At 49.4% G+C, this 12346-nt stretch overlaps 1 protein-coding gene across 3 annotated transcripts in view; it reads left to right on the plus strand.

Annotated features, from left to right (window-relative positions):
• Positions 1-11552, plus strand: part of RFC2 (replication factor C subunit 2) — a 28958-nt gene extending 17406 nt beyond the window's left edge. For all 3 annotated transcript variants that reach the window (XM_012449065.2, XM_064375652.1, XM_064375651.1), the window contains exons 6-11: positions 237-337; positions 3616-3773; positions 4118-4183; positions 5673-5753; positions 7724-7837; positions 11014-11552. In XM_012449065.2, the coding sequence (XP_012304488.1) occupies positions 237-337; positions 3616-3773; positions 4118-4183; positions 5673-5753; positions 7724-7837; positions 11014-11124 (631 nt within the window). In that variant the 3' untranslated portion in view covers positions 11125-11552. The remainder of the gene's footprint in view (positions 1-236; positions 338-3615; positions 3774-4117; positions 4184-5672; positions 5754-7723; positions 7838-11013) is intronic.
• Positions 11553-12346: the final 794 nt, after the last annotated feature.

A 12346-nucleotide genomic window follows, 5' to 3' on the forward strand; every position in this document is an offset into this window, starting at 1 on the left:
GTTTTCATGAGTTTTACCTGAGGGTGGTTCTGATGCTGTAGGTACTAAATGCTGTTTGAGCAGTCTTTGAGAGAGCAGCCTGCAGGTTTTAGCATTAGAGGGGTGGCCTGTGTACTTCTGATGAGACCCTCATGTAGGACATTGGGCATGTCTTATGTCCTGGGTTTTTGTATGGGGAGCGATTTGTGTCGTATGGGCCCTGGGTCCCACTTGCAAATTTGTGTTTTTCTTCTCAGCATGACTGATGGAGCCCAGCAAGCATTGAGGAGAACCATGGAAATCTACTCCAAAACCACTCGCTTTGCCCTTGCTTGTAACGCTTCGGATAAGATCATTGGTGAGTGGGGGCTCTGGGTGGCTGGGTCCACCTGGTGCTCACCCGGGCTTTTTTCTCTTCTGTAGATGTGGTCTCCCTCTTCACTCAGGCTGGAATGCAGTGGTGCCATCACAGCTCACTGCAGCCTCAGCCTTCCAGTAGCTGACACCGTAGGCGTATGCCACCACACCTAGGTTTTTTGGTTTGTTTTGGTTTTTTTTTGTTTTTTTGAGACAAAGTCTCACTCCGTCGCCCAGGCTGGAGTGCAATGACGCGATCTCGGATCATTACAACCACCATCTCCAAGGTTCAGGCAATTCTTGTGCTTCAGCCTCTCAAGTAGCTGGAATGGCAGACGCTCACTACCACACCTGGCTAATTTTTGTTTTTTCAGTAGAGATGGGGTTTTACTATGTTAGCCAGGCTGGTCTCAAACAAACTCCTGATCACAAGTGATCCACCTACCTCGGCCTCCCAAAGTGCTGGAATTACAGACAGGAGCCGCTGCACCTGACCTCACCTTGGCTCTCTAGCACTGGAGGAGTAGGGACTTTCAAGTTTTTAAATTTAATTTTTGTAACTGACAGATAAAAATTGTATGTATTATGCACAACATGTTTTCCAATATAATCAACTTCTATTTATTTATCTTATTATTTTCTTTTTGAGACGGCGTTTTGCTCTATCGCCACGCTGGAGTGCGGTGGTGCAATCTCGGCTCACTGCAACCTCTGCCTCCCAAGTTCAAGTGATTCTCCTGCCTCAGCCTCCCAAGTAGCTGAGATAACAGGCGTCCGCCACTATACCCAGCTAATTTTTGTATTTTTAGTAGAGACGGGGTTTCCCCATGATGGCCAGGATGGTCCTGAACTCCTGACCTTGTGATCTGCCCGCCCTTGCCTCCCAAGTTGCTGGGATTGCAGGCGTGAGCCACTGCACCCGGCCTCAACTTTTAAATTCAGTTTTATATAATCCTATGAGAAGGTGTTATGAGCTTTGCTTTAGAGATGAGAGAACTGGAGCTCATCTTGATGTTTAGGATCTAAGGAAAAAAGAAAGAAAACGAGCTTGGAGAGGTGGAGTAGTTTACCCACAGTCACAGAGCCACGTTCTGGAGCGCTGGGTTTGGAGCCCCAGTTCGGCCTCCCTCTTTCCCTGTTGGAGGCACACAGGACGTTGTTGATATCCCGCGCAGAGTGTCACAATCACTGTTGCTCTCCAGGTACCCTCTCCTGCTTTTCATGTGCTCTGAGAACTTGGCATAGGCAGTATCTGCACGCTGGAATTTGTTGCCTCCAGGAAGCTCCTCTCTGAAATTCTACAGTCAGCCTTCTCTCTGACCTTACTGTATGCCCTTCCAGCTCCCTCCCTCCCTGCGGGCAATCTCCTTTCTTGGCTTTGAAACCTCCTGCCCCAAGTCCCAGGAGTGCTCTAGTTTGTCAACTTCCTGCTGGTTTCACATCCTTCTCTTTCTCTTTTTTTAGACAGAGTCTCGCTCTGTTGCCCAGGCTGGAGTCCAGTGGTGCAGTTTTGGCTCACTGCAACCTCCACCTCCCAGGTTCAAGTGATTCTCCTGCCTCAGCCTCGCAAGTAGCTGGGATTTACAGACACACACCGGCACACCTGGCTAATTTTTGTGTTTTTGGTAGAGACAGAATTTCACTGTGTTGCCCAGACTGGTCTAGAACTCCTGGCCTCAAGTGATCCACCCGCCTTGGCCTCCCAAAGTGCTGGGATTACAGGCGTGAGCCACCGCACCCTGCCCATCCTTCTGACACAAGCTGCCTGCACAGCTTTTATTTCTCATCACTCTCTCGCCGCTTTCTGTGCCTCACTTCTGCCCTGCTGAAATCCAGCCGAATGAGGTCATCTGTCTGACATCCCCCTTCTCCACCCAGACCTCTGTTGCAAACAGGCACATTAACTAATGTGATGCCCACAGGTCATGGCCACCAGCCCCAGCAGGGCTCCCAGTGATGTCGGGAATCATTTGCATTCTTTTCCCTTCCCCAGATCGCACTGATTTGTGCATTGATTCATTCAGCCATTCACCAAACACTCTGTTCTTGTTCTTAGTAACTGCCAGGCACCGTGCTAGTGGAGAACTCGTGGAGTTAAATGAGAAGTATTCTCCACCTTCCAGTTCCCAGCAATGAAGGGGAGAAAGGTGCATTCCAAGTTCTTGATTTGGTCGGGCACAGTGGCTCACGCCTGTAATCCCTGCACTTTGGGAGGCCAAGGCAGGTGGATCACCGGAGGTCAGGAGTTTGAGGCCAGCCTGGCCAACATGGTAAAACCCTGTTTCTACTAAAAATACAATAATTAGCTAGGCGTGATAGCGTGCGCCTGTAATCCCAGCTCCTCAGGAGACTGAGACAGGAGAATCACTTGAACCCAGGAGGTGGAGGTTGCAGTGAGCTGAGATCACACCACTGCATTCCAGCCTCCGTCTCAGGAAAAAAAAAAAAAGAAGCTGGCCAGGTGTGGTGGCTCACACCTGTAATCCCTGCACTTTGGGAGGCCAAGGTAGGAGGACTGCTTGAGGCCAGGAGTTCGAGACCAGCCTGGGCAACGTAGCAAAACCCTGTCTTTAAAAAAAAAAAAGAAAAACTGGGGGTGGCCCATTCAGAATGAATTGTCATGTGCCCAGAAGGGCTGATGTCCAGCACACAGCAATTCCAGACTCCACCTGGGCCAGGGCTGACTTATCTGAGGGCTTGTGGCACATGGATGTGTCTCTACTGGAGGATCATTTTCTCATTTCCCCATCTGGAAGCTGTGGCTAGCCAAGGCCATGCCGCATAATGCCAGCTGAGACCTCTCATTGCTTATTCGTTGATACCTTGACGTCACCCCGTTTTGTCTGTCTCTATTTTTTTTTTTTGAGACACAGTCTCACTCTGTTGTCCAGGCTGGAGTGCAGTGGTGTGATCTTGGCTCACTGCAGCCTCTGCCTTCCATCTCATGAGATTCTCCTGCCTTAGTCTCCCAAGTAGCTGGGATTGCAGGCATGAGCCACCATGCGCCACCACACCTGGCTAATTTTTGTATTTTTAGTAGAGATGGGTTTTCACCTTGTTGGCCAGGCTGGTTTTCAACTCCCAACCTCAAGTGATCCTCCCGCCTCAGCCTCCCAAAGTGCTAGGATTCAGGCATGAGCCAAGGTGCCCAGCCTGCCAAGTCTCCGTTGAGTGCCTGGGGCAGTGTGAATTGTGCACCTGCAGCCTTGTAACTGAAGAGCTAGCAGGATAACGTGGGCCTCTGCAGGGAAGCCTCACTGCCACCCCGTCTCTGTTCAGAACCCATTCAGTCCCGCTGTGCTGTCCTCCGCTACACAAAGCTGACTGATGCCCAGATCCTCACCAGGCTGATGAGTGTTATCGAGAAGGAGAGGGTGCCCCACACTGATGACGGCCTGGAAGCCATCATCTTCACGGCGCAGGGAGACATGAGGCAGGTATGTGGGCCGCTTCCAACCAGGCGTGGGTGTCCTGGGCCTGCCATGCCCCTTCCATGGGAAAGGAGAGGGAAGTCACAGCTGCACAAGGCACAGCCAGATTAAGGGATGGAGACCTGGCACCCTCCTGGGACAGTGGGCTGTCTTGCTGGGACTCCAAGAAGAGATACAGGGAAGGGATGAGGTGGGCGGATCACCTGAGGTCAGGAGTTCAAGACCAGCCTGAGCAACATAGCAAGAACCTGTCTCTACCTGCCTCCACCCCGAAAAATAAATAAATTAATTAATTAAATAAATTTTTAGAAAATAAAAATCACTGTTAACATGTGTTTGCTCCTGAACAGGCGCTGAACAACCTGCAGTCTACCTTCTCAGGATTTGGCTTCATTAACAGTGAGAATGTGTTCAAGGTACAAGCGCTGGTGTGGGCAGCACAGTCAGCAGAAGCCATGCTTCCCTGAGGGGGTCAGTGGGGCTGAGGGGCTGGGCTGGCAGTGGGGAAGGACACCTGGCTGCTCTGGTGGGTGCCAGGGAGCCCACCCTGCTCCCGTCTGTCCTCTCCCTGTCTCTGCTTTTGCTGCACAAGCGGGAGAGCTGGGGGTGGGGGAACCTGGAACGTCACTTGTGTGTGGTGGGTGAGGGAAGGTCACTGATGCATCATACCCAGGGCTGGGCAATTTCTGACGCGTCTTATTGGATCCCAGCAACTTCCCTGCACAGAGGTTCTTCCCATCACATTGTGGGTGATGACATGGGCCCAGGGGATCCCCTGGTCCCTAAAGGGCAGGCAGGAGCACCGTGCTGTTCCCCAGCAGCCTTCAGACCCCCCACACTGGGTTTTTTTGCAGTGCTGTGCCCTGTTTCCCACTTCTGCCCTTGGAGGGTAAGTAGCAACCCTCAAAGCCAGGCTGAGGAAAAGGCCTCTCACCCTCCCATGTCTGCAAAGCATTTTTCTCTTGGGAATTCTTTTGAAAACTGCTTCTGCGTCCTGATAACTTGGTGTCTAAATGCCATTTGGGAGACTAATTTCCCTGATTTGGGGGTAGAAACTGGGAACGACTGTCTAAGCTTTCAGTCTAGAGCTCTTTCTTACCAGGTTTGTGGATAACAGACAAGCTATTTTCGAAGCATCTGGGTACACCTTGGCAGCGAATGTGTTTCCAAGGCCACTTAGGAAAGGGAAGCCCGCTCAGAAACAGGGGTGATGGTCCTGCTCCAGGGTGTAGATGAGAATTGGCCCAAAGGACCTCCCAGTTCTAAAGTGAATTCCAAGTGGTTCTGGGCAAATGACCCCCCTGCCAAGTGATCTAAGACAGGTGACTGATGGCTTTAATGCTGCCCCCATGAGCATCCTTGACAGGCCCTTGGTTGCTCTCGTTCATCTATCTTGTGTTTGGGAAATTTATCATCCTGGTGCTGGAAGCATTTCTCTTTGGTGGTGAGAGGAGCATTCCCCAAACTCATTCTGGTTGCTGGAGAATTTGATGAAAACAGCAGGTAGGCGGGGCACAGTGGCTCACGCCTGTAACCCCAGCACTTTGGGAGGCTGAGGCGGGTAGATCACGAGATCAGGAGTTCGAGACCAGCCTGACAACATGGTGAAACCCCATCTCTACTAAAAATACAGAAATTAGCTGGGCATGGTGGCACGCTACTCAGGAAGCTGAGACAGGAGAATTGTTTGAACCTGGGAGGCTGAGGTTGCAATGAGCTGAGATTGCACCATTGTACTCTAGCCTGGGCGACAGAGCGAGACTCATCTTAAAAAAACAAAAGAAAACAGCAGGTTGAGAAGCTGGACCCAGAGATTGCCTGGAAGTTGGTCCGTCAGGGTCTCCCCGCTCATGCTGTTCCTCCCACCCTCACGGCCCCTGACTGCTTTCCTTTCCCTTTGGCCAGGTCTGTGATGAGCCCCACCCACTGCTGGTGAAGGAGATGATCCAGCACTGTGTGAACGCCAACATCGATGAAGCTTACAAGGTTGGCCTCCTTTCCCCCTGCACCCCCGCCATGTCCTCGCAGACGAACCTCTCACTTCTTGGGCAGAGGAGAGGGGGAGCCCTTCTAGTGCCAGGGACATTATACACATCACTCCATTGAAAATCATAGTTGGGAGGCTGAGGCAGGAGGATTTCTCAAGCCCTGGAGATCAAGACTGCTGTGAGCCGTGATTGCATCACTGCACTCCAGCCTAGGTGACAGTGAGACCCTGTCTCAGGGAAAAAATATTAATATCATGCTGTGTGTTAATCTGTCAAGTAGCTGGAAAAAAATCATGCTAGGAGTTGGGTGCACATCACTGATGTGAAAATGGATTCAGAGAGGCTGAATTCCTTGCCCTAAATCTCTGTGTTTATTTCTTATTTATGTATTTATTATTTTTTTAGAGACAGGGTCTTGCTCTGTTGCCCAGGCTGGATTGCAGTGACTCGGTCACAGCTCACTGCAGCCTCAACCTCTCAGGCTTAGGCCATCCTCCTGCCTCAGCCTTCTCCCAAGTAGCTGGGACTATAGGCACGTGTCACTACACCCAGCCCTAAATCATGCTGTTTAAAAGCAGTAGAGCCGGGCACGGTGGATCACCTGAGGTCAGGAAGTTGAGACCAGTGTAGCTAACATGGTGAAACCTCGTCTCCACTGAAAATACAGAAATTAGCTGGGCTGGGCAAGGTGCCGCATACCTGTAGTCCCACCCAGCACTTTGGGAGGCTGAGGCAGGAGAATCGATCAAACCTGGGAGATGTCCAGCCTGGGAGACAACGAGATTCCATCTCACCAAAAAGAAAAAAAAAGCAGTAGAACTACAATTCAAAATGGTATTTTTCTCCTGTAATTATGTCCTCTACCAGAGTAATTTGTCAGTGCAAGTCAGGAGAAAAGACCAGCATAGCTCCTTCTCCGGTGAAGCCATCTCTCTGGTTAAGCCGGAGTGTCCCCATCCATTCTCATCAGCACAGGCATTCTGGGACCCAGCAGCCCCCAGCCAGCCAGACAAGGAGGGACCAGGAAGATTGCAGCCTGACAGTGGGACTGGGCTTGTAAGCAGATTCCAGCAGGTGTGGCTGGGGTTCAGGTGACCTCAAGCCACAGGGATGGCGTTTGTGTGGTTCAGGGTCATTGGTCCAATCATAGGTCCCCTCTGCCTACCCTCTAACTAACTAGGCTGGAAGTTGACTGGGTTTAGGGCAGAGTTCCACCTAATGTGAAACCGGAGTGCAGGGCGAGGAGACAGGCAGAGACCCAGGGCCAGATTCCCGAGTGGACCTGAAGAAAGCCTTCAGATTTATGGACACAGAGCTGCTCTGCCCCCTGAATTCACCCCAAGAGGCCAAAGCAAAGGCAAAAAGACCTGTCTTCAGACCCTGCAGCTTGTCGGGGGCGGGGTGGGTGGGAGGCAGGAGGCTGCTCGGCCTGCAGGGTTTGCCTGGTGACTGCAGCCGGGCGAAGCCAGCAGATGAATGTTCTGCTTTTGCGACTCTGCTGTACCTCGTCATCAGATTAATAAAGCGTTTTAAGAGCTCCGCATCAAGAGATTACATGAGTGTGGTAGTAGACCATTTTATAACACAACTTAAAATATTTGCATTCAGCTCCCCTAACTGTAAATAAATAAATAAATAAACAAACATTTGCAGTAGGCTGGGCTCAGCGGCTCATGCCTGTAATCCCAGCACTTTGGGAGGCTGAGGCAGGAGGATTACTTGAGGCCAGGAACTTGGGACCAGCCTGGGCAATATAACAAGACTCCATCTTTATATTATTGAAAAAAATATATTTAAGCAGAACAAAAATACATTTGCAAAGTTATCTCTGTATCTGCCAGGAAAATCAGTTAAGGCACCCCCATGTGACCTGAAGGGCATGCCCCGCTAGCTGTGGTGAGTCTCAAAATCACATGGCTTCTTGCAGTTGCAAGTTGTTAAGCAGCCTCCTCTGTCTCCTTTGTCTAGATTCTCGCTCACCTGTGGCATCTGGGCTACTCACCAGAAGATATCATTGGCAACATCTTTCGAGTGTGTAAAACTTTCCAAATGGCAGAATACCTGAAACTGGAGTTTATCAAGGTCAGTGAGAGTCTAGGAATGCCACTGTCCTCAAGAATGTGGGTCATGGTGGCTGGGTGTGGTGGCTCACACCTGTAATCCAAACACTTCGGGAGGTCGAAGCGGGCAGATCACCTGAGGTCAGGAGTTCGAGACCAGCCTGACCAACATGGTGAAACCCCGTCTCTACTAAAAATATAAAAATTACCTGGGTGTGGTGGCACATTCCTATAATCCCAGCTACTTGAGAGGCTGAGGCAGGAGAATTGCTTCAACCTGGGAGGCAGAGGTTGCAGTGAGCTGAGATCGAGCCACTGCACTCCAGCCTGGGTGGCAGAGTAAGAACTGTGTCTCAACACAAAAAAAAACAAGAAGGTGGGCTTGGCTTTCTCTGTTTGCTCCCAGGCCTGGCACCTAGAAGTTCCCAACTGCAGCGTGAGGGAGGGTGTGTCTTAGTCCCTTTGAGTTGTTATAAAGGAACACCGGAGACTGGGTGATTTAGAAAGGAAAGAGGTTGATTGGCTCTCAGTTCTCCAGGCTGTACATGTAGCATGAGGCCAGATCTGCCTCTAGGGAGGGGTTCAGGCTGCTTCTGCTCATGTTGGAAGGGGTAGGGGGAGCCTGTGCGTGCAGAGATCACCTGTCGAGAGAGCGGAGGGAGGTGCCAGGCTCATTTGAACAGCCAGCTCTCCAGGGAACTGAGGGAACCATAACTAATTTATTACCTTGGCGTGGGCACCAAGCCATTCACGTGGGATCTTCTTCATGACCCAGACATCCCCACGTTGGGGATCAAATTCCGAATGAGATTGGGAGGGGACACACGTCCACACTGTATCAGCATGGCTGATTGTCCTGGGCCAAGTTTGTTTCACCCAGTTCTGATTTTCTTCATTTGAGGCTCTCTTGTCAGTCGATTGATTTTTTGTTTTGTTTTGAGACGGAGTTTCTTGCTCTTGTTGCCCGAGCTGGAGTGCAGTGATGCAGTCTCGGCTTGCTGCAACCTCCACCCTCCCGGGTTCAAGCGATTCTCCTGCCTCAGCCTCCCGAGTAGCTGGGATTACAGGTACACACCACCACACGCAGCTATTTTTTTATATTTTTAGTAGAAATGGGGTTCACCATGTTGGCCAGGCTGGTCTCGAATTCCTGACTTCAGGTGATCCGCCCGCCTCAGCCTCCCAAAGTGCTGGGATTACAGGTGTGAGCCACCGCGCCTAGCCGATTGATTGATTTTTAAGGTCAGATTAATTGGGGTTTAATTTACATAGAGTAAAATTCAGCCTGTTAGGGACAGGACAAACGCACTCAGTCATGCAAATGCTGTCACAATCAAGATGCAGAATGTGTCATTCCAGAAAACTTAATGTGTCCATTTGAAGTCAGCATCCTCCCTGCCTGCCATCTGGAAACCACTAATGTACTTTCCCTTTGGGGGATAAAATTTTCTGGAATCTCATGTAAATGAGATCATGTAGAACTTAGCCTTGTGAATTTGGCTTCTTTGACTTTAGCAGAACTGCCTTTCAGATGTGTACATGTTGGTACCACTATCCATGCTTCAGTCCTTTTTTGTTTTTGAAACGGAGTCTCACTCTGTCACCCAGGCTGGAGTGCAATGGTGTGATCTCGGCTCACTGCAACCTCCGCCTCCCTGTTTCAAGTGATTCTCCTGCCTCAGCCTCCTGAGTAGCTGGGATTACAGGTGCTTGTCACCTCACCCAGATAATTTTTATATTTTTTAGTAGAGACAGGGTTTCACTATGTTGATCAGGCTGGTCTGGAACTCCTGACCTCGTGATGCACCCACCTCAGCCTCCCAAAGTTCTGGGATTGCAGGAGGGAATTCAGTCCATTTTACCACTGAGAGGTAGCTCATCTGTTTGAATGTCCCACAGTTTGCTCATCTGTTCACCAGCTGGAGGACATTTGGGTTTACAGATTGTGGTGGCTGTGAATAAAGCCACTGTAAACATTTGCATATATGGATTAGTGTGAATGCAAATGTTAAGTTTTTATTTTTCCCGAGTAAATTCCCAGGGGTGAGATTGCCTGGGCAAATGGTAAATGTATATTTTACTTGATAAGCAACTGCCAAACTGTTTCCCAAAGTGGCCTAGTGAATGCATCCCACCAGCATTCCAGAGGATCCTCAACCTAGCCACCACGTGGAGTGCTCAGTTTGGTTTTTAAGCCATTCTAATAGGTGTGTAATGATCAGATGTGGTGGCTTATGCCTGTAATTCCAGCACTTTGGAGGCCGAGGTGGGTGAATCACTTGAGGTCAGGAGTTTGAGACCAGCCTGGCCAATATGGTGAAACCCCATCTCTACTGAAAACACAAAAATTAGCTGGGTGTGGTAGCACACGCCTGTAATCCCAGCTACTCAGGAGGCTGAGTAAGGCAGGGGAATTGTTTGAACCTGGGAGGCAGGCATTGCAGTGAGCCGAGATTGCACCACTGCTCTCCATCCTGGGCGACAAGAGCGAGACTCCATCTCAAAAACAAAAAAATTAAAAAAAAAAAAAAAAAACCTAATAGGCGTGTGATGAGATCTCAGTGGCTTCAATTTGCATTTCCCTAATTAATATCTGAGCATTTTCTATGTTCTTGTTTGCCATCCAGAATCATCTTTGATGAAACATCTTTTCAAATCTATCCATTTTTAATTTTAATTTTAATCTATTTATTTATTTAGAGAGCAGCCAGGTTTTATATTTTTGGTAGAGATGAGTTTTCCCTCTGTTGCCAAGGCTGGTCTTGAACTCCTGGGCTCAAGTTATCCTCCTGCCTTGGCCTCCCAAAGTCCTGGAGTTACAGGTGTGAGCCACCGTGCCCAGCCTTTATTACTGAATTTTTGAGAATTCTTTATATCGTCTGGATGGGAGTTCTTTATCAGATACATGTTTGATAAATATTTTCCTCTAGCAGGGCCTTTTTTGCCTCCCACCTCATTTTCTTAACAGTATCCTTGAAAGAACTGCCAGCATCTTTTGAAGACATAAATTGAACTTTAGGTAAACATAATTCATTGCATCTTAGCATTTATTTTCCAGCTGGAGTTTGAATTCCTCGTGCTGATTTTGAACAAACCATTAGTTCAGTTTGTTTGTTTTTATTTTTTATTTTTTCAGTTCAGATTTTAAAAAAGAACTCCCCCACTTATTAACCAGATTTGAATTGGTTTGTTTTTCAGGAAATTGGATACACTCATATGAAAATAGCAGAAGGAGTGAACTCTCTTTTGCAGATGGCAGGCCTCCTGGCCAGGCTGTGTCAGAAGACAATGGCCCCGGTAGCCAGTTAGAGCAGAGACTTTGCCGACTTACAGGTGCCCTATCCTGAGATGCAAGAGCTTCAGTCTTCTGATGGGGGAAAAAATGCTGCCTCAGGCTGGAGCCAGCATGACTGCCCTTTAAACTCCCATGGCTGGCTGGATGTGGTGGCTCACGCCTGTAATCCCAGCACTTTGGAGGCCGAGGCGGGTGAATCACCTGAGGTCAGGAGTTTGAGACCAGCCTGACCAACATGGAGAAACCCTGTCTCTGCTAAAAATACAAATATTAGCTGGATGTGGTGTCGAGCGCCTGTAATCCCAGCTACTCAGGAGACTGAGGCAGGAGAATCCCTTTTTCCCAGGAGGTGGAGGTTGCAGTGAGCCAAGATCGCACCCTTGCACTCTAGCCTGGCAACGAAGACTACATGTCAAAAAAAAAAAAAATTACTAAACTCCCATGGTTTTCGTGTTTGCTTGTGGGACATCTGAGCCCCACCAGTGTTTGCATTCAGCCTCTGCCTCAGCGACGCGGTGAGGGGTCGGAAAGACCCAGAGAAGCTGAGGGCGGTACCTGATCGGTGTGCGAGTTGACATTTGAGCTGATTGAGCCTTGCCTTGTTTGTCGGCAATAAAGTGACCACGTGAAGCCTCGAGGAAAACCAGCTTCCTGTCTCTGCCGGCCTTGGCAGGCTACAGGTAGGAAAGGCGATTAGATCGTAGACCCACAGCTATCTCAGTTCTCCTTTTATTTTTTTCTTTTGTTTATTTTTGTCACACACACTGCCTGCGTATAAACTCAGTTCATCTCAGTTCTTCCAGAAGCCTGAAGGGACCACTTCCCCGGGGCGAGGGCAGGGTTTGCTGTCATTTCCTATTTAGACCGACTTCTCGGAATGGCCAGGCGATGAGCCTTTCAGAGAGGTCCACAGAGTGGAGAGGTACAGCACAGCCCTCGGGAAAACACTGTGACGCCCTTCCTGTGTTCTAGAGTGTGCTTTTTGCGCTTGCTGTAGAATTCCCCAGAGATTGTCTTTTTTTTTTTTTTTTTTTGGTAAGATACTGTTTTTTTCTGTTTTTGATTTGCTTTGATTTTTGAGATAGGGTGTCACTCTGTCGCCCAGGCTATAGTGTAGTGGGCCAGTCATGGCTCACTTCAGCCTCCGACCTCCTGGGCTCAAGTGATCCTCCCACCTCAGCCTCCTGAGTAGCTGGGACTACAGGCATGCACCATGATGCCCAGCTAATTTTTTAA

The sequence above is a fragment of the Aotus nancymaae genome, unplaced genomic scaffold (genome assembly GCF_030222135.1).
Source record: "Aotus nancymaae isolate 86718 unplaced genomic scaffold, 86718_ANA_hifiasm-v0.15.2.pri h1tg000012l, whole genome shotgun sequence".
Lineage (NCBI taxonomy): Eukaryota > Metazoa > Chordata > Mammalia > Primates > Aotidae > Aotus > Aotus nancymaae.